At 40.3% G+C, this 26445-nt stretch overlaps 1 protein-coding gene across 1 annotated transcript in view; it reads right to left on the minus strand.

The window, feature by feature from the left end:
- The window catches only part of CTNNA3 (catenin alpha 3), a 1864538-nt gene that overhangs the window by 75813 nt on the left and 1762280 nt on the right, over positions 1-26445 (minus strand). Inside the window, 2 exon segments of the mRNA XM_030204967.1 lie at positions 10293-10427; positions 23519-23624. Coding sequence (XP_030060827.1) covers positions 10293-10427; positions 23519-23624 — 241 coding nt within the window.

A 26445-nucleotide genomic window follows, 5' to 3' on the forward strand; every position in this document is an offset into this window, starting at 1 on the left:
AGGGTTTAGAAAGGTTTGGATAATTTCCTAAAAGAAAACTCCATAAGCCACTATTAAGAAGGTCTTGGGAAAATTCACTGCTTAATTCTAGAATATGCAAAACAAAAAATAGTAGAGTATAAGGCAAAAGCACCTTAAAGTTTCAAGATAGGTTATTCGGGGAAAGTCTCATATAGTCACAGGGGTTAATCTCTTATCACCCATAAGGTGTATCCCTATTTAGTGACAAATCTAACCATAGACTACCCCCAACCTTCCTTGATGTGTGGTCCAATTTTATACCTTGTGTGACAAAAGGTTTTTTGATTTTAATTAATTAAATTTTTTCTGATTATTCAATTTTGTTAATCTTCGTCATTGCTGCTGCTCTCCATGTTATTGCAGTGCTTTTAACACCCCACACATTTCTAAACTCTTATCAGTTAACGTCCTTTACGGTAGAAATGCATTATGGATTAATGCTAACGGAACTATCTGCGTGCCCAGGTGTGGCTGTTACCCGACAGGTGCCTGTTTTGCAATTCCAGCTTTCTCAAGGGTTAATATCACACCAGACCTGTGGAAGCAAGACTTACAGTCTTTCTGCCTTCTCATCAGCCTCCTACCATGGAACAGGAATCATGATGAGAAGGCAGAAAGACTGTAAGTCATGAGCGGGATTTTATCAGCAAGAGTACCTTATTTACGGAGTATGCTAACGGGCCCTTGTCTTGTATACATCTTGCTACACAAACCCCATACCATTTTTGTTGCTTTCCTTAATTTTTCTGTTGTTTATTAAAAGTGCCCCTGCATCAGGGGTCACTAAATCCCAATTATTCTGTGCAAGCAACATAATCGTTTCATCAATATTTTTGATACCAGTGCAAACTTTAATGAAGAGGAGTATTTGCCAGTATGTTGCTGTTGGAGGTAGTGTGAAGAAATTAGAATAATTGAGATTTAGTGATCCCTGATGCAGGCGCTGTGCGCTGAAACACGGCCTGTGTCAGGTCACTAAGGAGAGACTGATGTTCAAGTTATACAATTAAAGGAACTGTGTCCCAATTTTGAAGGCCCCTGTTGCTTCTTTTTGCTATTTGACTTTTTTTTTCTGTACTTTGCACCCTCTCTGTGCTGTTTTGCCAATATATAGAATCTAGCCCTTTATGCTTCTGTACATAAGCTTTTGAAACCTCATAGGTTCACAGATCAAGACCTAGGAGAAGGACCACAGAGTACAAACTGAAAAAGGATTAGAAGGAAAGTAGACCTCAAATAATTTTCAGAAGACCGTGATAATTAGGAGCTAGCTAAACTAAAAGTAGACAAAGTGAAGGTTTCTGAAGGAAATTAGTGACAGCTCCTCTAGCTGACCTTTTCAATATTTCTTTAGAGCCAGGCGTGATCCCAGAGAACTGCAGAAGAGTAGATGTGGCTCCTCTCCAGAAAAGTGGAAGTAAAAACTATCCTTGGAATTACAGGCCTGTTAGCCTGACTTCAGTAGTGAGTAAATTAATGTAAATATTTCTAAAACAGAGGATTGCACAGTTTCTGTAGTCCAGTAGACTGCAGGATCTGAAGCAGCATGGTTTTAGAAAAGCTAGATCAGATTTTCTTGAATGGATTATCAGAGTGTTGGATTTGGTGTGGATTACCAGAATGGTGTACTCATGTTTCAGCAAGGCCTTTGACATGGTTCCAAAGTGACAACTCATAAACAAACTGAGCACCCTTGGTATAGGCACTAAAGTGATTGCCTCGGTCAAAAATTGATTGAAGTGGAGGCTACAAGGTAAGTTGAGTTCACGCTGAGGATAGTAGCGATATGCATTCATTTGAAACAACATGGAAAATGTAAACAACATTTTCTTGAAACGACAGTAAAAAAGAAATTATTGTGTTTTTTTTCTTGTGTTATAAACAGTGCATTCTCTTTGGGATGAGCGTATACCATTTGTTAATAGAGAGCACTTTTCCCCAATAGCAGGCCCTATTCTCGGATAATGTACTCTTTCTGAACAGTGTTTACTACTTACAATATACTGCCTCAAAATGAGGGAAAAAAATAAAAATCAGAAAATTCTTGTAAATTGGAAACTAAACATTTCCCCCTTCCACCCTGATATTTAGCTGGCAGTGGTCAGCATTTTTTTAAATGCTGATCATCGTTGGCTATTATTTCCTGCTGTTCAGTGCCAGACTATGACCAGACACCGGCACTGAATATCAGGGATAATTTTGGGCAGACTGGGTGTCGGAACTTATGCGGGCTTGGCTGATATTCAGCCAGGGCCCACATAAGAGTTATGTGGACCAGACTAAATAGCAGGCTGGGGCCCACATAACTTTTTTAAAGAGCCCCCTCCCACCTCCTTGACAATGCCCCCTCTTTCCTCCCCCTCCCCAGCCTATGGCAAGACCCCCTCATCCAGAAGACCACTTCCCTACTAGTTCAGGCAGGCCCTCCCTCTAGGTCTGCCTATATCCCTGGTGGTCTAGCAGGGTCATTGGGGGAAGGAATGCAGTCCCCTCACTCCTACCCCTTGTGGCACCTCTCCACAATGGCTGCCACAACCACTCACAGCAGCCATTGTGGAGAGGTGCCACAAAGGATAGGAGTGAGGGGGCTGTGCTCCTGCCCTCAATGACCCTGCTTGGCTGCCAGAGATACAGGTAGGCTCAGAGGCCTACCTGGATGGTTGGGGGGGGGGGGTAAAGGGTCTTTGGGGGGGGGGTCTTGCCATAGGCTGGGGAGGGGGGAGGAGGCTGGGCAAGAAGGAGCTTTTATTAACAAAAAAAAGTTATGTAGGTGTTGGCCCAATATTAAGTGCCTGCACCCGCATAGCTAAGCAGCCTTATTTAGGACAGCTTTTGAGCTGCCCTAAATTAAGCAACTTAGCTATGCAGGTAACAGAACTAAATATTGTCAGCACCCGCATAACTTTGGGCTCCTCCCCAGTGTTTCCCCTGACCTGCCCTGCCCACTTTTTGTTTGGGTGGTCTGTGGCGATATTCAGCTGCACTCTCCAGTTAAATGCCGCTGAATATCCCCACTTAGGCGTCAGGAAGTGATTTAAGTGGACAGGAGAAGATCCTGCCCACTTAAATCACTTTGAATAGTGGCCCAAATGAAAATATTTTGGCTACACACCCCTAGAGGATAGAGGCATTATCAATCCTTTGTAGCAGGCATTGGTCATTGTTTTTTTTTCCCCTCAGCATGTTTGATGGCAATATTGTGGAATGGCTGTTAAGAATGATATTTTTATGTAGACTTTGCTCACACCTTTTTCAGTAGTAGCTCAAGGTGAGTTACATTTAGGTACACTGGGTATTTCCCTGTCCCTGATGGGTTCACAATCTAAGTTTGTACCCGAGGCAGTGGAGGGTTAAGTGACTTGCCCAAGATCACAAGGAGCAGCAGTGGGATTTGAACCAGGCATTTCTGAATGTCAAGACTGGTGCTCTAACCACTAGGCCACTTCTCCACTCCTGGTTGTACATTTTGACTGCACAATCCTAAGGGGCAGTACGGTATAAGGCGTGAAATACAGGGCATGAAAGAAGACTGGGATCTAGGTTTGCCACGTTTTATGTATTTAACTATATGGGTTTTTTGTTGTTCTTTGCCTAGTTAATAGGAGGGTTATAAATGATATAAATAAATAAATAAATAAATACAAATATGCCCCTTTACAGGTGATACCAGAATCTGCAATATGGTAGACAACCTGAAAAATGTGGACAACATAAGGAGGGATCTAAGAAAGCTTGATTAATGCTAAAAAATTCAAGGTTGTGCATCTTGACTGCACAATCCTAAGGGGGCAGTACAGTATAAGGGGTGAAATACACGGCATGAAAGAAGACTGGGATCTAGGTTTGCCATGTTTATGTATTTAATTATATGTGGGGTTTTTTTTGTTCTTTGCCTAGTTAATAGGAGGGATATAAATGACATACATAAATAAAAATCATATCTTATGATCTCAAGGTGGCCAATCAGAGAGAAAAGGTGACATCAAAAGCCACAAGGATGCTTAGTACAGAGGGAGAGAAATGGCCAGCAAGAAAAAGAAGGTGACAGTACCACTGTATAAATCTCTAGTGAGACTTCATTTGGTATATTACATGTAATTCTATAGACAGCACCTTCAGGGAAATCTAAGCCTAATTAATGGTGCAAGATATGCAGAGAAAGGAAACATTTCTGATTCTTCAATCTGATCAAGAATTTATATCTAAAGTTACTTTACCGATAGATAAGTTGGATAAAAACAAACAAACACATATTCCAAAAAAAGCATATTAATGTTTTTGTATATCTGTAGTGGCAACTCACTTATAAGCCATCTTATGCTGAGCAACACTATGTAAGTTCCACAAATAACTCATCAGCATTCTGAAGTATACCACACGAGTCCCAATTGAATAAAACATGAATCTGTTACTGAAAATTTCTAGTCTGGAAAGTTTCCAGTAGCAGTAATGCTTCATGGCTAAAACATTTGCAAAGAAAATGCAACATTTCACTAGATGCTAATTGGTATGCAAATGCTCAGAATGTTTTAAGCAGCCCATCCCAATATAATGCCTGTGTAAAAAATAAAGATCTGAAAGCACATTATAAAATTTGTAAACTGAAGTAACTTTTATTTTGTATTTATTATACCATTGAGAGATACTCACTCTCTTACCTATTTAGGACTTTTGTATTGCGGCTTCGTCAGACTGCTGCTACTGTTCATCATTTCCTCCATCAGCACGCTGCACTGCCAGGCATGGTGAGTGCTGTGGCACCTGCAATGACATTACTAACTGGCATCCCCCCCACCTGCCCCACTCTATATTTAATTCACTATTGAGAGGCACTATACTCACTCTCCTACCTCTTTGGAACTTTCCATTGTTGCCTCATTTAACTGGTGTTACTCTCCAATTCCTCCATGAGTATAATCACCACCAGGTATGATGAGCTTTGTGGTGGCCAGCGACGATGACAGCAACATAATGCCACTAGCAGCTTGGCTGCCCTATACTGGTTACCCATATCCCATTCCTACTTTTAAAAGTTTTGTGGTGTGTGGTACCTTTGCAACGTGTGGCCTCTTCAGTTCTATATAAACCAGAACAAGGCCACACTTTTCAGTTTTTCCAATATATCTTCATTCCACCAAACATAATATTCCAAAATTAACAATATTTGCCTCTCCAGCTCCCTCCCCTACCTCCAAATATAATCACATGGGTTATATTATTTTCATTGATCCATATTCTATTTTACATTACATATATTTATTGAATTTATAAAACATGAAGCCAAAGCAGAAACACATAAATGAGAAAGCAGTAACACACTGTGAGAGACAAATAATGGCAATCCCATCTTTGAATAGTCCAGTTATTCATTACAAGTATCACCATTAGGCTGGTGTGTTAGATTCTATGGGGCCTTTTACTAACCTGCAGTAAGCATTTATCCATGCTTACCACAAGTTAAAATGAAAATGTACTATCACAGGGCACACTCAAGCATCCTGTATTAGTTTTGGCATCAGCATGCTGGGGATATGTTTTGGGGGAAGAGAGTGTATGCAGCTATGTTAATTGGTTGGCACGTTGGCATTGCCACATGCTAACTGATTAATGCAGGATTAATGTGAGCCCTTAGCTATCACCTAAAAAATAAGTGGCAGTAAAGTCTCATGCGCTAATGGCCATGCGCTAATGGGGAAATTAGTGTGTGGCCATTATTGGACAAACAGAAAAAGCTGTTTTTTACTGGCAGTGCTAAATGTGGCCTCAGTGCGTGGGAAAGACATATATTGGGGCTACCACAGGCCACTTTCTAGCGCTGCTTGGTATAAAGGCCCCCAACACTTTTCAAGTTCATAACATGAGATGCCTTATTACATTTTCTGGCAGCTGTCCTTTCATATTTGGGCGTGACATATAGCATGTTCCCCCACAGGTTCATTTCAGTCATCTGTTTGGTTCTGAATTTTGAACAACAGGTTGTTCAAGAGTGACATAGGCAGAGTTTGCTGTGTTCCAACCAGTTTCTCTAAATAGTAAAGATTGTAGGGGGGCAATGCCTCTAAATGGTTTCGTTTTATGCATAAACTATCAAACACATCACTCCAATATTGGAGTGATGTGTTTGATAGTTTCTTTGTTATAACTACACACTCTCTGCAGATTGTTTATTTGTGAGAATTCGTTTTATGCATGCCATGACAGTAATGGAGATGACAGACCGAAGCCAGAAGAGCAGTCAGACACAGGCAAGGAGGTATCTCCTTGAACACAGTGACAGGAAGGTCATCTCAGCCATGCATTGAGAACCTGGAGCTCTACCTACCTCTTGGTTACTGCTTGAGAACAGGAAGTGTTTCTAAAAATACTACCCTTGACAGTGCATTTTTTCTAGTGAAAGGTGCCAGTACTCAAAGGCCGGGCCACCCTTCAGGGGTGGGGTGATCACTGAGGGACCCACCCCACAATAGCCAGGCTCCCTGCAACCAGTCGCAGAATCTATGACAAGACAGAATTGGTGTGTAGAGCCTGAGCTGGGTCAATTTTAGCAGACAATGGAAAAGGTGCCAGCACTCAGTACCCCCAAATATTACCTCAAAACAAACCCTGACCCTGGAGGTTATAGATTTCAACTTTTTACCTAAGAACCTAAGGGCCCTGTTTACTAAGGTGTGCTAGTGTTTTTAGCGTGTGCTAAAAATTGGGTGTATACACTGTTAGCACATGCTAAAGCTTAGTACATCTTTTAAAAAAAACTAATGTGCCTCTAGCTCAGCTTAGTAAACAGGGCCCTAAATTTGGCTTCCAGAACTTGCCTCTCATATTTTCTTATGTCATTAGCACCCACATGTACAAAGAAAGCTGATTTTCTCCAGCACTGTATAAAATCTTATCCAGATGACATATGAAGTCTGCTACATTTACACCAGGCAGGCAGTTGCTGTCCTGGCATGTGAGGGGGACCAGTGAACTAAAAATGCTGGCTCCTCCCATGTCCAAATGGCTTGCATTTGGATGTTTTAGACATGAACGTCTTTGGTTTCAAAAATCGCCGAAAGTCAAAGACACCCAAATCTAGGGACATCCAAATCCAAGGACGTCCTTGGTATTTTCGAAACAAAAGATGGACGTCTATCTTTTTTCAAAAATGAGCTTTTCCCCGCCTCCGGATTTGGACGTTTTACAAAGATGTCCAAATCCAAACTTAGATGTTTCTTTCGAAATTGCCTCTCCAAGTGATATTCATGTCTACCAGCCACCCAGCTATCTAAAGAGGTCTTTTACTAAAGGTTAACTTGAGTTATCTGCTGCAGTTCCCATTTTATTTTTATGGGCCCTGCTGTAGATAACTCAAGCTAATCTTTAGTAAAAAAAAAACCCTTATATGCCTTTATGTCAAGCTACTGGCATTTTATTTTCTGAATCAGATGATTATACTAATTGTCCAAAACTAGGGCCCTATGACATGGTACCCTAGTAACCTGTTCTTGTTTGATAATTAATAATATCAAGCTGTAGATCTGAATGAGGTCAGGAGCAGTAGCAAATCATACAGCAATTATCCCACTGACATCATGCATAGTGCACAAGGTCACAATAGCCAGTACTAAGAAGTGTGGTGGGATCAATCGTGATCAGTCTCTTGGTTGGTGCTTTAGTGCTGGTATCATTCCCCAGCTGTAACGTTAATATAAATGTAAGAAATAAAACTCATTCTGAGGCTAGCACTGAATACAGCCATTTCCCCATGGATTTCTATGAAAGCCCTGCCCTTGCTGAGCCAGGAGTCATATTATACACAGTATAATATGTATAATATCATCAAGTATACGTGTATTCATCACTTGGCTCATAAACCTGTGAAGTTCATCCAGTCTTAAAAGGTACCCATCCTTTTATTAAATGTGACCCTCTTCTTAGTAGTTCAAAACAGCCTGAACTCTCTGGGGAGATACAAGGGTCCCACCCTTTCTGGGCCACACTTTCACTATCACTGACCCTCCTCCCGCATGATCCTTTTCTTCCCCCTTTCAGTCCAGCTGCCATACCAAGAAGTCACCTGCTTCCTCAGCTTTTTCCCCAATGATTGAGCCCATGCTGCTATGTCCATGGGTTCCTCCAGGCTCTCCCCCTTCTCTCTCTCTCTCCAGCCTCTTGCCACTCCATGGGTTCCTCATCCCACCTTTTTCTCAACTGTTCCTCCTCCTCCTGATCAACCCCAGGGGACACCTGCCTTGCCTGGAGGCTGTTGGGGAGGATAGTTTCTATACCAGGGTTTTCCCCGGGGCTGATGGGTATTGTAGTTCTTTTCCAGCCTCCATTTTTCAGTGGGTAGAAACCCTTTTCTTTTCTCCCTCTGCGGGAGTAGCCAAGGCAAGGCTCTGTTCTGTCTCCCTTTCCTCTGGACCCTCTTCACTTCTTCTTCTTCCACCTCCATTTTATCCACCCCCTCGTCCTCTTCACAGTAGATCATGATCAACAGCTACGTAGCAATGGAACTCCTCTTCAGTAACACCGGCTGGGATGTAAAATAACCTCTTCATCTGATGTGTTTGCAACAGCTGCATCTGTTTCATCCCTCTCCACATCCTTAACAAAGCTTGCCCACTTATAGCATCTTCTACCTCTTCAGCTTTTCCCGCCCGTTTTCGTTTACTTTGTGGATTTGTATTGTTTTGCCAGCCTTCCAGAAGCTGGTCTTTCTGCTTCAAGACACGTGAAATTTGACTGGGATTGACACCATATTCTTTAGCAATAGATGCTTGACTTGTTTTCTAATTTTTTAAGAACTTCTATTTGTTCAGCCAGTGTTAAAGTCTTACAGTTCTGCTGTGACGATGACGACCCCGGTGTATGCTCTAAAAACATTCTTTCGCTTATTCTGCCTGTGGCAGTTAAAGAGGCAGTAAATTTGAAATCTCGTTGGTTGTCACATGCCAATCAGCTTCAATATTCCATGCGTACGCTTATGCGGAGTCTTTCCTGCAGAGGAGCGGTCTTGAACCATGCATATAAGCGAATCTTGCACTTATCAGTGATGTGTTAAACCGAAGTTTGTCCTGATAGAAATTGATGATGCCAAAAACGGGACCGAAGTACTGCATGCAGTTAAACAGAGCATGCGCTTATCCGACGTGCACTTAAATGGAGTGCACTGTATCTGTAAAACCAATGGTCTAAGTGGTCAGATGAACTTGATTTACACAGGAGAACTCTGTGGTTCTTTTCCCCATCAAAGTTTTTGACAAACTTGATATCCAAGATGTTAGGCAAAAAGGTTCAACAAAACATATCACATCGAGACCCTCACTTCCGTTAGGACAGCCCAGAATTCTGTTGTCTCTTCTACTTTGACTGCTCATGTCTACAACTGTTTATCCACTCCTACTGTAACTGAGATAATATTTAACTATCTCTCTGACCTCATGTGCAACGTTCTTTAATTTAGTCACCTTACTTTCTAACTCTTCTTACTCTCTTACCTATCTATATGTTCCATCTTTGCTTTACCCTTCACTAGCAATTAAAATGTTCTATTACATATTGTGCTGACATTGTTAGTTTGTTTGTTTGAACACCACGTGGTAATACAACATTAGAATCAGAATTTTTCACCAGTGGTCCCTATTTAGGCATTATTGTAGTAATATACTATGCCATATTCTGTATTGCCATTTCAATAACTTTACTGCTGTAATTGCCTATTGCTCATGCTTGATCTATTCTTACTGTATACCACCTTGAGTGAATTCCTTCAAAAAGGCAATACATACATCCTGATAAATAAATAAATTAAATAAATAAATAAATAAACTTGTCTACCAAACTGCTAAAGGGGCTTTAGCTCAAGTTGCAATCTGTGCATTTCATCTTCTAAATCCAAAATATATTGCTGAAGATCAGTTAAACATCATTGAAACACTCCTACCGAGGGAAGGAATTTCCCTTCTGTTGCAGTGGCCATCTGTTGATCTGCTTTCATTATCTTCTTTAGGGCACAAAGCCCTTGCAACAGTACAGCGTTGGTAACATCTTCCTTTTCTTCAAGTCAGTGTTATTTTAACTAGGAAGGGAGGTTCCTATTTCAACCTTTTTACTCCTGCATTTGTATGAGAAATCTGTTTTGTGTCTGTGTGTTTTGACAGCAAGCATGTTCCGACAATGAAACATCACAGATATCCACAAGAAAATTTATTCTGAATAGATCTTTATAATAATATATCACTGTTAAAAATCTATACTATCAATAGGTAACAAAAACATGCAATACTTACTGCAGACATTATCAGTTCTCCTCCTAGATTTTGAAGTTCTGCTTTAACTTGACTGCATATTTTCAACTGGTGAGAGTAAAGCTTGATCTGTTCTAGATAAGCCAACAAATCTTGTTTACATGATAAGTCAGGACACTGAAAATGAAAGAGGATGTACTCTGAGTCATGATCTTAAGCAATATATATTTTCAAAGTATATGAAGATTAGTCTAGTTATTTTTAATGCAGAAGTATACATCTATATCTATCTATCTATCTATCTATCTTTTAAGTGTTTATTCCAAAAATTAATATGGGATCCTTTTATTAAAGTTTAACATGCTCTAATGGACATTAGCGTGCACTAAGTGTCACGTGGCCCATAGACACACAATAACAAATTTGTAAAAGGCGCATTAAAGGTGCGTTAATGTTTTTAATGTGCATTAAACGCCAACGTGCGTCAAACGCTAATGCCCCATTTAGGAATGTATCGGCATGTTAGCGTTTAATGTGCCTTAACTTTAAAGGCATGTTAAAAATGCTAAAGTGCCTTAGTAAACATACCCCTCAGCTTTAGTAAAAGGGCCATATGGAGACATATACGATAATAAGAAATATTTAATAAAATAAATTGGGAAATACATAATAATACACACCACACTAGGAACAAGAGCATTACAAAAAGCAAAAACAAACAAACAAAAACAAAGATTAAATAAAAATGGAAATACTATACTAGCACTGGAATTCAAGGACCTCAAATTGATCACCTTATAATCTCCACAGAGAATGGGAATAGCATCTCAAATTAATCAGTAACACATTTATGCTCAATAAAATCCTTCATTTGAGGACGTAGGAGAAACACATATGTTCCGGCTTGATATTTACAAATGTATTTCTTGGTATACTTTAAAAAGAATCCCATTACCAGAGCCAAAGGTCTAGGTTTCAAAGGAAGAAATTCTTTTCTAATCACCTGGGTGACAGGAAAGAGATTAGTATATTTTCTAATCTTATGCCCATGAAATAGTAATGCTGTAAACTAAACAAAGCCCTTACCAAATTGTTATCAAAAGTTTGAGTGAATGCGACAATCATAGTAGCTCTATTAATTCTCTTTTCCATAGAGGACGCCAACTAGTCAGTCAAATTTATTCCATCAGAACTATAAATGATATCAAAATTACTGTTCACCTCCTTTACCTCCTTCTCTTCATTGTTCAACAACCTCGATAAAACTGGAAAAGAGCCTGAAGAAAGATATAAAACTTGACGTGTATATATTTTAAACATGTCAATAGGGAATACCAATCTATTAATAGAAAATTGAGCACTTGCTAATTATTGTTACAAAGAACAGGATATTTTTAATGTTCTCCAATTTAAAAAGTACTCCCTTTCACCAGTGCCACGTTTGTTTCCTCCAGCACCTCAACTCTCTTTTTCTGGATTATGAATTTCTGCAGCATTAGTGTTAATCGTGGTTTACTTTGAAGCCAGAGAAAGTGTATAGCTGGGATAAACAGCCAGTAAAAGTGGATTATATAAGTGAAATTATCTTCTACAATCCAAGATTGGAAACTTCCCTAGGAGGGACATGTAAAATCCTTCATAATTCTCCTGCTTGACCGAGAAAACGTATTTGTTTAATAGAGGCACTAAAGATGTTTCCAATGAGGTTGCTTCTAATGGATATTTCCCACCAAGTCATTCTTTTGCTCTGATTTGCCAGTCCAACATTCTCCAGGTAGGTCAGGGCTCCCACATGGTATGAACCAATTAACTCTTCCTAGCTCAAATGATCCCACTGCTGCTCAATTCATTCTGCAGCAGGATTTTTATTATTTCTACCAGAAGCACATATGGAGGGTAATTTAATAATAAATTGCCTACATAGATGTAGATTTTAAAACTATATTATACAGACATATAGATGCCTATGTTTATATCTACATAGCAGCTGACAGGGAAAATTTGAAATATTTAATCTCATTTTGCCCTTTCTGTAAAGGCACCTGCCTTACTTTTGCCTTTATTGCAACTTCTCTATTAGGATGCCCTAACTTCCTTGTTTTGATAGAATCATTAAAGGTACCTCATTCAGGGCTCCTTTTATTAAGGTGCGCTGAAAAATGGCCTTCGGTAGTAAAGACATGTGTTTTGGGCACACGCAGAATTATTTTTCAGCGCACCTACAAAAAATGCCTTTTTTGCCGAAAACGGACGTGTGGCAAAATCAAAATTGCCACGCGTCCATTTTGGGTCTGAAAACTTACCACCAGCCATTGACCTAGTAGTAAAGAATCTGGGTGGTAATGACCTACGCATGCCAAATACCACTTGACATGCATCCGTTACGCATGCCCAAAAAGAAAATGTTTTTTTTCAAATGCGTGCATTGGATGCGCACCAAAAATGAAATTACTGCAAGAGCCATGCGGTAGTCGGGTAATAACTCCATTTTGACATACATTGGGTGCACATAGATGCTTATGTGGTTTAGTAAAATGGCCCCTTAGTAATATGCACTCCTGGGTGACTGTCAGCTTTCCCCCACAGTCTAGCTTAAAAGCTATTCTACCTCCTTTTTTTTTCTAGTGTTAGTGCTAATTAAGATGGGGCCCAATTCCTAACATATCTAAATTCCACTTCTATGCACCATCATCTCATCCATACATTGAGAATCTGGAGCTCTGCATGCCTCTTGGTTTCTTGTCAATGAACAGGAAGCATTTCTGAGAATACTACCCTGGAGGTTAGAGATTTTATCTTTTTGCACAAAGAGCCAAAAGTTGGCTTCCAAAACTTCCCTCCTACAGTTTCTTATGTCATTAGTATCCATATGTACCAAGATGGCTACCTTCTCCCTAGCACTGTCTAAAATGTTATCTAGGTGACATGAGGTCCGCCACGTTTTCACTAGACAGGCAGGTGACCAAGTAATCCACACCTCCACAGTCATTGAGCTATCTACATGCCTTTATGTCAAGCTACAGCTACTGTTATTGATTTGTAATTTATCCTTAAAATTGAGCGTGGACCGGAAGATTTGAGGGTGGCCAATGTAAAGCCGATATTTAAAAAAGGTTCCAGAGGAGACCCGGTAAATTATAGACCGGTGAGTCTGACGTCGGTACCGGGCAAAATGGTAGAGAATAGAATCGAGAACAAAATTACAGAGCACATTCAAAAGCATGGACTAATGGAACAAAGTCAACATGGATTTAGTGAAGGGAAGTCTTGCCTCACCAATCTGCTGCATATCTTTGAAGGGGTAAACAAACATGTGGACACAGGTGAGCCTGTTGATATTGTGTATCTAGATTTTCAGAAGGCATTTGATAAGGTCCCTCATGAAAGACTACAGAGGAAATTAGAGGGACATGGGATCGGATGTAGTGTCTTACTGTGGATTTAAAAAACTGGTTGAAAGATAGGAAACAGAGAGTAGGATTAAAAGGTCAATATTCGCAATGAAGAAGGGTAATTAGTGGGGTCCCTCAGGGATCAGTGCTGGGACCTCTGCTTTTTAACATATTCATAAATGACCTAAAGATGGGGGTAACTAGTGAGGTAATCAAATTTGCCGATGACACAAAGTTATTCAAAGTAGTCAAATCACGGGAAGATTGTGAAAAACTACAAGAGGATCTTACGAGACTGGGAGACCTGGCATCTAAATGGCAGATGACGTTTAATGTGAACAAGTGCAAAGTGATGCATGTGGGAAAGAGGAACCCAAACTATAACCTACGTCATGCAAGGTTCAGCCTTGGGACCGAGAAAGGGATCTAGGTATCATCGTTGATGATACGTTGAAAACTTCTGCTCAATGTGCTGCTGCTAGGAAAGCAAATAGAATGTTGGGTATCATTAGGAAAGGGATTGAAAACAGAAATAAGGATATTATTCTGCCGTTGTATCGCTCTATGGTGCGACCGCACTTCGAGTATTGTGTTCAATTCTGGTCGCCGCACCTCAAAAAAAACATAGTGGAATTGGAAAAGGTGCCGAGAAGAGCGACAAAGATGATACAGGGGAAGGGATGACTTCCTTATCAGGATAGGCTGAAGAGGCTGGGGCTCTTCAACTTGGAGAAAAGGCAGCTGAGGGGAGATATGATAGAGGTCTATAAGATAATGAGTGGAATGGAATGGGTCGATGTGGAGCATCTGTTTACGCTTTCCAAAAATACTAGGACTAGGGGGCATGCAATGAAGCTGCTGTGTGGTAAATTTAAAACGAATCGGAGAAAATGTTTCTTCACTCAACCTGTAGTTAAACTCTGGAATTTGCTGCCGGAAAAGGTGGTTAAGGCGGTTAACTTAGCGGACTTCAAAAAAGGGTTGGACAGCTTCCTGGAGGAAAAAGCCATAGAATGTTATTTAATGGACAAGGGAATAATACAGTATTTCTAGGATGGGCGGGACAAATTGTTTGTTCTTTTGGCCACTGTCGGTGACATCGGTGCTGGGCTCGATGGACCCTTGGTCTGTCCCAGCATGGCGATGCTTATGTGCTTATGTACATAAAGCTAGTTCTGTACCATTCATTTTCTGGGTAACAGCTAAAATATGGATGTCCAACTCTGATCACAGAAGGAGAAGGGACATGCAAGTCTAAAAAGTTGAACATCTGTATTTAGACCTGGTACTTGTCATGTCCAGATTACAGAAAGGCGCTCTTATTGAGCAATTTTCAACTGAATAAAGATAAATAAGGTATTTTTCTATCCCTGGAGTGCTCACAAAAAGAAAGATGACCCCACACTTAATGCCTGGAAACAACTCCAAAGAAAATATAAATATACCATAAGACAAACCAAAAGATTATATTACAAAACTGAAATTGGACCAAACTACAGGGACACACATAAACTCTTCCAACTTATGAATAAACTGCTAGACACCACACCAGTCACATCCAACAACAAAGATACACCAGGAGTTGACAATCTCGTGAATTTCTTCAAGGAGAAAATCGTACAATTACGACTTAAAATACCTGTCAGCACCATTGGCTACGCCGTACTCCTTGACTGCCTAGACCCAAACCCTGGTGTATACCCAGCAGACAGAACCTGGACCAACTTCGAGATACTATCAGAAGACCCCATCACCCAAACGCTCAAAAGATTCACCAAATCTCATTGCAAGTTAGACATATGTGTTACAATTTGACATGTCCAGCGCCTTCGACATGGTTGACCACGGAATACTACTACATATACTCGAATACTTTGGAATTGGAGGCAACGTTCTCAATTGGTTCAAGGGGTTCCTAATCATACGATCTTACCAAGTGACATCTAATTCGACTACATCAGCCATATGGACACCTGAATGTGGAGTTCCACAGGGATCTCCCCTCTCACCGACCTTATTCAACTTAATGATACCCTTTCTTCCCAAGATCCGTCTTCCGAAACCTGGTACAATCAATGGTACTTAGTCATCTAGACTACTGCAATGCACTATATGCTGGCTGCAAAGAGCAAATAATCAAGAAATTTCAGACAGCCCAGAACACTGCAGCTAGACTCATATTTGGCAAAACAAAATTTGAAAGTGCTAAACCCCTTCGAGAAAAGTTACACTGGCTCCCACTTAAAGAGCGCATCACGTTCAAAATATGCACCCTAGTTCACAAAGAAGGGCATAATCAAACGTGAATGCCCATTTCCATGGGTGTCTATGTCTGAGAACGGGTACGTGAAGGGGTGGGACAGACCGTATTTTCAAAAAAAAATGGGCGTCCATCTTCTGCTTCGAAAATACGGTTTGTATGGACCAAAATGCCATGGATTTAGTCGTTTCCGAGCTGGGCGTTTGTTTTTTTAGCGATAATGGAAACTAAAAACGCCCAGCTCAAAAACGTCCCAATCCAAGCCATTTGGTTGTGGGAGGAGCACCCTGTCCTTTTTCTGAGTAGGAAACTGCACCCGGCAGAGCAGCTGTTATAGAGAAGGAGTGTTTGGTTATAAAATGGGCTATAGAAACTCTGAAATACTATCTGCAGGGCAATCCTTTTGTTTTGATTATTGACCACGCGCCTCTGAAATGGCTCCAACAAATGCAGGGGCAGAATGCCAGGCTCACCCGCTGGTATTTAGCGTTACAAGCTTTTTCCTTTGAAATACAGCATAGGGCTGGGAAGCTTCACGGGAACGCTGACGCCCTGTCCCGAATTGCGAACTCCCCAGCAAGTAGCCTGGAGGAAGCAGGGAGTCGCAATTATTTGAAGGGGTGGTGTGTAAGGAGGTTGGAGGGTCTAAGCAGGTCAGGAGGAGGTATGGGGCCAGACTACATTCCCCACAAGGCCCCGAGAGAAGGGATGGGGGGGGGGGGTAGGTCCCAAAACCCGGTATGGTCCCCACGTGGAAGGGAGGGGAGAAATGACTGTAAAGAGCAGCTGCTATGGCATACGAGGGCCAGAAGGGGGAGCAGGGAGGGCAAAGCTCAATTCCCTTTGGTTAGAAATCAGTACAAGATTCCTTCCACCTGGAAAGGGGAGGAGGTCTCCAACCAACAGCCTAGCAGAGAAGCAGAGTTAATGGAGTGCTTGGAGGAAGGAGAGTCTGGAGGGACCTGCACACCAGGTTTGGAGGAGCCAGTTGACATGGACTGTAATTGTACTTTGGGGCAGAGTTGCAGGGACTGAAGGCAGTGGGTGGTCACAGGAGTCAATTAGCTGTGTTGTGGGCAGTGTACTGCCATTCTGCAACCACCCAAGCGGAAAGACTTTTAAAACTGAAACCCAGGCTGTTGAACGGGGGAGAACTTGGATTTAAAGGGAAGTTTTTTTTTTCTTGTTGCTTTGTTTTTGGAAACTGAATGGGACTTTAACCCCCTTGAACTGAGATTTGTGGAGGAGGGGAAATAAACTGTTTGGAACTAAAAGCTGTGTTGTGTGGAAGGACTTTGTTTGTGGACTGCTGAAGGGAGCCTACCACCCCCTGAAGGTTTGCTACCGGGTTTACAGCTATTACAATATATATATATATACATACATGGGGCCATTTTATAATATAGATGTTTCTCTGCTGCCACACAAATGTCCATGTCCCTTGTTTAGCTGTTTCTTTTGACCTACAGAACAGCTGAGGAAAAGGTAGGGGCTTAGTTAGATCTTTTTCTGTTTTCCTTCGAACAGGTACAAAAACATTTGCAACTGAAGTATGGCTGGAAAATATAATGTCACCAAAACTGTTGCCCCAGTACAGATTCTACCTCTATCCAGATGGAAAGCGTGAGCCATGGAGAAGTTCTGGTTCCATGTATGAGATGTCTGTATCTTAAATCCCTCATGAATGAAGTGTATATTGGTCTGAACAGTTATAGTAAATGCTGTCCTTTATTTTTCACATATCAAATATATCAACAATACTGTGATCACCTCAGATCAAACAGCCATACCCATACGCACACATACACATATCTACACCTCAAATCATTAACTAATACAACCAATCACTATCTCCCTGTTATCACTTATGAACAATCTAACATCTTCAGCAGTTCTTCAAACACTTTTAATCAACGGGATTATCCCCCAACAACATTAACTTGAAGTCAAAAATTCCAACATGTGGTCACCAGTTCTTTAGATCTTATTTGTTATCCTGACGTTCAAGATCATTCCAAACAAAGACCATATATTGATAACTGCCAATTTTAGTGTGCACAGAATTGAATTAATGTGGTTTAACCTGTGAATAAACACATGTACAATCAATTTGTGTGCATTAAAACGTTGCAATGCCTTTTAAAATGTTTGTTTTAATTTTTTTGTTAAAATAAATGTTTGGCATGAACCAAACACCCAAAAATTGGGGGGAAAAGTCTAACAACTCTGACAAGTGCCTGAAAGGATGACACACCTTCCTGTTATTGTCAATAGCGATCAGCTATATTTGCTTATTAGTTATCTTTCCACTTTATCTAATGTAATTCACATTGGATGTTTTAATTGCTCTTTAGAGGTGAAAAGTCTTTAAATCATGCTTGGAGTACCATTTAGTTACATAAAGTGATTGCATAAAGTGTACCGTTAATAGAAAGCAGGGTTACTAAAGTAATAATCTAAAAATGAAATATGTTCCAGATATATAGTGCTATATATCTATTAAAAGAAATCAAAACTGAGATTTTTTGTTCTAATGTTTATGATCATTTTCAAATTCTGTGCTCCTAGCATCTCTCTAATGGATCAACACTCAATTTTATAGAACAAGCAAAGCAAAATGTCTCCTTCTGAGATGGTAGAAAGATCCAGTTTACTGTAACCAGCCAATTATGGAAAGAATTGCTTTTTCACAAATCTCTTTTCTATTTTGAAGGATATCAACAATAACACTATATTTAACATTTTACAGAATACAATTCAACCTATTGTACTGTAGCTAACATTTGGGTTTTTAATGTTGATATAAAATGAATTAAAATCATATTGATTTCTTTATTTAAAAAAGGAATCAATATGTTCAAAGCATAGCATAGATTATACCACATAGTGTTGCTGAGTCAAAGCACACCCTACTAAGGCAAATGTTATTTTACTAATTCAGCCAGTTTCTCACCTTTGATTTTCTAAGGCAGCATGCAGCCTGAAGGAAAATCATTCAATCCAATCTACTTTATGAATTGAAAAAAGATGCAATAGCTATTATTCATTAAAAGCTAGAAAGATGCTTGGATGCATAGAGGGAAAATGCCTAGTAGAAAAAAATGAGGTGATCCTAAGTCTGTAGTGAGAGACCTCATTTGGGGTGCTGTTTGCAACTCTGAAGACATCACCTTTAAAAGGATATAAATTAGATATAGCTGATCCAGAGGGTGGTATTAAAATGGTCAGTGGTCTTCATCATTAAAGGGCTCTTTTACTATGCTTCTGTTATTATTCATCCATGCAAATCCAATACAAATGAACTAAGTCTGTTCAAACGCTCAGCTGTGCATCTTTTTGTCCTCCCTCTCTCCCTCCTCTCAGAAGTAGTTCCACCAACTTCCAGAGGATTATTCTGCCCCCCCCCTTGCCACAACCCATTTAGTTTCCTCTACCTGACTACTACCAGTCCAGAAAGGCTCCAAGGTTCACCCTAAGTATAATGGTGAGGACTAAACCCAAGTTGTCTTCTTGTAGGGGTCTTGGAGATACGTCCTTTGGTCTAGGGGACCTACTTCCCAGTGACAGGACATACACCCCGTCACACTGGTATATAGGTGGGAGATGTATGTTGAACTTCAGGGAGACACAGATTCTGGATAATAGAAGGTAGGGAAGGAGTAATATTGTGCCTAGGAATGGAAGAGAGAGAGAGAAATATTGGAGAATGAAAGGAGGAAGGGAGGAGAGCTATTGGCCTGGGGGGGGGATGGAAAGGAGAGCTGTTGGATTCAGGGGGGGTGGAAGTGAAAGAGAGATGTCAGACTTGGGATGTGGAATGGAGGGAGAAATGTCAGACTCAGGGGTGAAGGGAAGGAAGAAGGAACGATGTAGGACTCAGGGCGGAAGGGAAGGAGACAAAGAGGGAGAGAGAGATATATCACTCAGGGGCAGAAGAGAGTGAGGGAGGGATGGAGAAATGTCACACTTGAAGGGGTGAAAGGGAGGGAGGGAGGGAGAGGTATTAGACTTGGGCAAGCAGGAGGGAAGGAGGGAGGTAGAGATATTGGACTTGGGGAAGTGGATGGAAGGAAGCAAGGGAAGGAGAGATGTCAGAGGGTAGAAGGGAGGGAGAGATGTCAGACTTGGGGGTGGAAGGGAGGGAGGGAGATGTTTGACTTGGTGGAGATGCTAGGTGTGGAGGGGGAAAGGCAGGGAGCTGTTAGATTTCAAGGGTATGGTGGGGGAAGAAAAGGAGAAAGAGGGGAGGAGATGCTAGGAATGGTGGAACTATATGGGACAGGCTATGGGAGGGTTGTCAAGGAAATGAGTGAGACAAAGATAGTGAATTCAGAGGGCAGAAATGTGATCATGGGAGTAGATGATAGATAAAAGGGAATAAGAGGCTGAATAAGAGATGAGAAATGGAACAGCTATGGTGTGAGAGAAGGAGATTGAAAGTTGATAGGTAGATGAAACGTGAAAAGGAGTAGAGTGAAAGGGTGAAATATGAGTGAACAGAGAGGCTGAAAAGAAACAATGGGAGGAGAGAGCTTTAAGTGAAAGATCAATATATTGGAGACAGGTGCAGTGACATAACATAGCTTAGTAAAAGGGCCCCTGAATGTATAAGTGCATCTTTGAAGTTGGTATTCTGTAAAGATGGGCATGTTACTTTTTATGCACATATCTAAAAAGAGGACATGGAAATGGAATGGGCAGGGGAGAGTCGGGGACATTTTAGAATTTGCATGTACTGTTATAGAATCCATGCCTAATTTAGGCACGAAAATTGACACCAGGTTTCAGTTATTGTAAATCCTTGCTCAACGCTTTTTATTTTGGTGTCCAAATATGGCGCCATTTAGCCCTAAATGATTTTGCTGCGTATTTGATAGAATAGCACCTAGCACTTACATGTATAAATATTAATTATTGGTGCCAGCATTCTATAATCTACGCATGTATTTGGCACCTAATATTGGGCACCAGTTTCTAGTTTTACCCTCATCCATATGTCTATTAACCCTTTCAAAAAAACTAACAGATTGTTCAAGCAACACTTTCCTTTGTTAAAACCATGTTGGCTCTGTCCCATTAATTTGTGTCTATTCAGATAGACAATAATTTTGCTTTTCATAAGAACTTATACCATTTTCCCCCAAACCAGTCTCAGGATAACAGGTCTGTAGTTTTCTTAAACATCTCGGAAGCTCTTTTTTTCAAAAATAATACTTGATAAATCATCTGCCCTTCAAACCTCAGTTACTGTACTTAATTTGAATGAAAAAAAATACAGATTTTTAGTAATACAGTACAATCCACTTAAGTGCAAGGGTCTGGGACCAAAGAAATACATGCAGTTAACAGGAGCGTGCACTTAACCGTTGTGACCCAAAGAAGCTTGACATCTGATAAACATATGTACAGTACTGTTTATTATACGTGCAGTATACAGTCTCCGTTAACTGACATTAGGCTTACTTGAAGTAATCAGTCATAGTCCTCTGTACTGTCATAGCACTGACATCCAGTGGCCTCCAGATAGGCCCACACTGTGTTGAGACTCTCCAGCGCTCTTGCAAAAGTGACAGGAGGTTGTTGAATTTCGTCAGCATGTGCCTCGCTGCTCATTTCATCATCTGTTTCATCATCAGCCGTTGCCTGCGTGTAGGCACATATCTGGACATCAGTGCTGTCGTCAGCTGTTTGTAGATCGTAATCAACAGCTACATAGTGATGAAAATCCTCTTCAGTAACACCGGCTGGGATGTCAATAGCCTGTTCATCTGACCGATTTGCAACAGCTGCATCTGTTTCGTCCCTCTCCACATCCCTAACAAAGCTTGCCCGCTTGTAGCAGTTCACAATGGTTGCCTGTGTAACATGATTCCAGGCTTCTTTCTGCATATGGAGGGAATCCAACAGTGATAGATTACAAGCCAGTTCAACAGCACGTTTATCCTTGCCAGTCTGGTCATCCATAATGCTCATCACACGACGTAGCACAAGAGCCCGATGATGTTGTTTGAAATTGGCTATTATGCCCTGATCCATAGGTTGGATCAGAGAGGTAGTGTTTGGTGACAGGAAGACCACCTTGACAATAGACAGCCTGACATCATCACTGTGTGCAGCACAATTATCACAAAGCAACAAAATCTAACACTTTTGTGCCTGCATTCTAGTTTCTAACTTCTTTAGCCACTGCTTCAAAATTTCCCCAATCATCCATGAATTTGCATTAGCCTCGTATGACATAGTAAGTCACTTAACATTCTTGAAGCAACGGGGCTGTTTGCTCTTTCCAATGACGAGTGGTTCCAACTTCTCACTCCCATCCATATTGCAGCAAAGCAGGATCGTCAGTTGGTCCTTCGACGTTTTACCTCCTGTAGTTTCGGCTTGTTTGAATGCAAGTGTTCCATCAGGAATTGCTCGCCAGTAGAGACTGTTTTCGTCAGCATTGAAAATGTCACGAGGTGCAAACTCGTTCAAGATGGTAGGAAGAACTGAAACAACCCAATTTCCAGTACCAAAGTCATCAGTGTCTTGTTTTTCACCGTGCTGTTTTTTGAATTTTATGTTGTTCCTCTCCTTCCATCTTTCCAACCATCCAACAGTGGCTTTCAAATCAGTTAGTCCAAGAATTTCAGCTTTCTCCATAAGCAGTGGACCACTGACAGGAAACTGTCTGCTCCTGACTTGAGAAAACCACGGAAGAAAAGCATCTTCTACCTCGTCAGCTTTTCCCACCCATTTTCATTTCTGTTGTGGATTTGTATTGTTTTGCCAGTCTTCCAGAAGCTGGTCTTTCTGCTTCAAGACACGTGAAATTTGACTGGGATTGACACCATATTCTTTAGCAATAGATGCTTGACTTTGTTTAAGAATTTCTATTCGTTCAGCCAGTGTTAAAATCTTACAGTTACGCAATGATGACGACGATGACCCCAGTGAACACTCTAACAACATTCTTTCGCTTATTCTGCCTGTGGCAGTTAAAAGGGCGGTAAATTTGAAATCTTGTTGGTTGTCACGCGCCAATCGGCTTCCGTATTGCGTGTGCGCACTTATGTGGAGTCTTTCCTGCAAAGGAGTGATCTTAAACCATGAATATAAGCAAATCTTGCACTTGTCAGTGGTGCGCTAAACCGAAGCTTGTCCCATTAGAAATTGATGGCGTCAAAAACGGGACCGAAGTACGGCATTCAGTTAAACAGAGCATGCGCTTATCCGATGTGCACTTAACTGGAGTGCACTGTATATTTAGAATTTTACTTTTGCATTTTTAGTACTCTAGGATGTCATCTTGTCCCAGTGATTTGTTACTTTTTAGATTGTGAAAGAAAATAAAGATTAACAAGAAACTCAAGTAAAATATTACTCACATCAACCAGAATACACACTCAATTCAAAGAATGAGCTGGAAAAAAATACCTTAGAAGAGGATTAACCCCTCTTCATTACTATTTTTAAGACAAAGAACACAAGGCAAGAGAACTGTCATTTCAATAATTGACATTGCAACAAGTATAGCAACAAGACATGCAACAATGTGCTCTGTCTTTAAAACTATGCATGCCTGTACAGTGATACTTGATGAACAGCAATTTATTTCTCATTAACATAAATACCTGGTTGGCTATTTGCCGAGCTAACATATCCATCCTTGATCCTGCCTCAGAGATTGATTTGGCTGCATTAATCACATCTGATGTACTTTTCAATGGACCTCGTCCCCTTAAGATGAAAAAAATAAGGAAAATAAGACAATTAATTATAAATAATTCAATAAAAGTTACTAATAATATATGGAGGAATAGCCTAGTGCTAGATCAGGAAGCCAGGATTCAGATCCTATTTCTATGAACTGTCCCTGTAATTTTGGGCACGCCAATTCACCCTTCATTGCCTGAAGTACCATTTGGATTGTAAGTTAACTTAGGGCCCTTTTAATAAGCTTTTAGGTGTTAACACACACCTAATGCAGCTCAAAATGACATACTGTGGGACATACTCAGCTGTCCTGCAATAACTGTCAAATTATTGTGGGCTAACCATACACTAAAATTTATTTTAAATTTATTTTTGGAGGGGATATACCCGGGGGGGGGGGGGGGGTTATGGAGAGTGGGCATTCCTGTACAAATCAGTTAGTGCTGTATACACCCCCTTAGCCCCTCCACTTTGCAAATATGCGCTAGGTAATTTAAACAGGTGTTTGCAGAATAACGTTTAGGCCCATAGAGAGATGAAGGGAGTGGGAATTAGACCAGGCTGACCAGGAACAAATGAGGAGACTTCAGATGATGGTAAATACAAATACCTGGCAAGATCCCAAAAAAGTTCAATATATTTTATGCTGCTTATCCCAGAAATAAGCAGTGGATTTCCCCCCAAGTCCATTTTAATAATGGTCTATGAACACCATACACAGAAGACAGTTACATTCCGCAACAACCTTTTAGTTTAGTGTGGATTACATATATTAAAAGAAGTTCAGACAAACCTGAAGAACTAATAATCACAAAACAGTAATTGTAATAGTTTCATAACTGCATAATAAAATCTTTTTAGTACTTAAAAAGCACTTATTAATAAAATGCACTTTTAACGGTTTCCTAAAGATTGCATAATCAGGAATAACTCTAATCTCAGTCGGAAGAGAGTTACAAACTTGAGCAGCTTACTACTGCAAACTAGATAAAAAGATTTGTTTAGACTGTATTCCTCAAGGATTGGGGAACTGTAAAAGTAAATGATTTCTTGCAGAAATATTTCCAGACCGACTCAATAAACCAATTAAATCTTTCATGTGCAATGGGGCATCACCATAAAGTATTTAAATACAATAGTACATAATTTAAAATAAAGCTGAGCTTTCACAAGAAGCCAAAGCAATCTATGCAACAGAGGTGTAGCCCTATCAAACCTATGAGCTAAAAAAATAAGACAGGGTGCAGTGTTCTGAATGCCTGAATCTTTTTTCAGTAAGAATTTAGAACATCCCTGATATACACTATTACAATAATCCAACTGACCCATGATGAAACTAAACATACAATTTTGAACTCTATCCTAGCAGCAACAGGGATCCAATGCAGGAACTTTAATAGAGAAGTTAATCGGTCAAAATTAGATCTATAAAGCAATACTTTTGCTGCAATATTTTGAAGAAAGGCCCAAATGCAACAAATTGAAGTAATCAATTATGGAGAATATCAAAGCATGAGCAATTGTTTTGCATATCGTTCAAAGAATAGTAAGACCGAATCTGATGTATTAAACAAAGCTGAAAAGGTACAAATGAGGATGTGTTTGATTTGAAATTTTCCTTCAATGCAGAATCCAACTAAACCCCTAAACTATGAAACACAGATTAAAGATTAATCATTTTACCATCTAATATTGTGTCCAAAGCTGGAAGAGAAGAAGATTCCCCAGTCACTCGTAACAGTGTTGTCTTTTCAGAATTCAATTTGAGATGATATTTGGTCATCCAGTTAGATATTTTTGAAAACACAGAAACCCAGTTAAGGGAAAAATAATCTGAACATCACCTGCATGACCTAATGCACTGAGTTGTTTTCCAAGAAAAGTAAAAAATAAAACAAAACACTGAACAGAATCAGAGACAAGGATGAACCCAGTACCCATATTAACGAACATGTGCTATTTTTAATAACTTTGTAACTTCTTATTTTGTTTTTAGAAAGGCTAAGAACCAGACCTTAAGTGGTCCTGAGATTCCAATCAAATCCAATTTGTCCAACAACAGATCATAATCAACAAGACTGAATGCAGCAGAAAGGTCCAACTGCATTAAGGGGGCCTTTTACAAAGCCATGCTGGTGTTTTTATCTCACGCTAAAAATCAATGTGTGCTAAATGCTGAGACGTCCATTATATTTCTGTGGGCATCTCAGCATTTATTGCACACTGATTTTTAGTGTGGCTTTGTAAAAGACCCCCTAAGAAAGCTAAGCAACCCTTGTCAATCAGCAATCTAAGGGGCCCGTTTACTAAGCTGTGGTAAGCATTAACGTGCTTACTGCAGCAAAAAAATTGTTTACAGCTGGGTGCACTGTGTCCCATGGTAATTTTTACATCTGCACACACTTCCCACATGCTAAAAAATACACTGGGGTGGGTCAGGGGGCAGAGAGTAGTTGTGCTGTGCGTTAATTGGTTAGCGTAGCACATTGCCATGCACTAACTAATATTATTAGGAAAGGAATGGAAAACAAAAGTGAGGACATTATAATGCCTTAGTATCGGTCCATGGTGTGACCACACCTCGAATATTGTGTTCAATTCTGGTCACCACATCTCAAAAAAGATATAATGGAATTAGAAAAGCTGCAGAGAAGAGCGACAAAAATGATAAAGGGGATAGGACAACTTCCCTATGAGGAAAGGCTGAAGCGTCTAGGGCTCTTCAGTTTGGAGAAGAGACAGCTGAGGGAAGTTATGATAGATGTCTATAAAATAATGAGTGGAGTGGAACGGGTAGACATGAATCGTTTGTTTACTTTTTCCAAAAATACTAGGACTAGGGGGC

This window comes from Microcaecilia unicolor, chromosome 5, assembly GCF_901765095.1.
Source record: "Microcaecilia unicolor chromosome 5, aMicUni1.1, whole genome shotgun sequence".
Taxonomy (NCBI): Eukaryota; Metazoa; Chordata; class Amphibia; order Gymnophiona; family Siphonopidae; genus Microcaecilia; species Microcaecilia unicolor.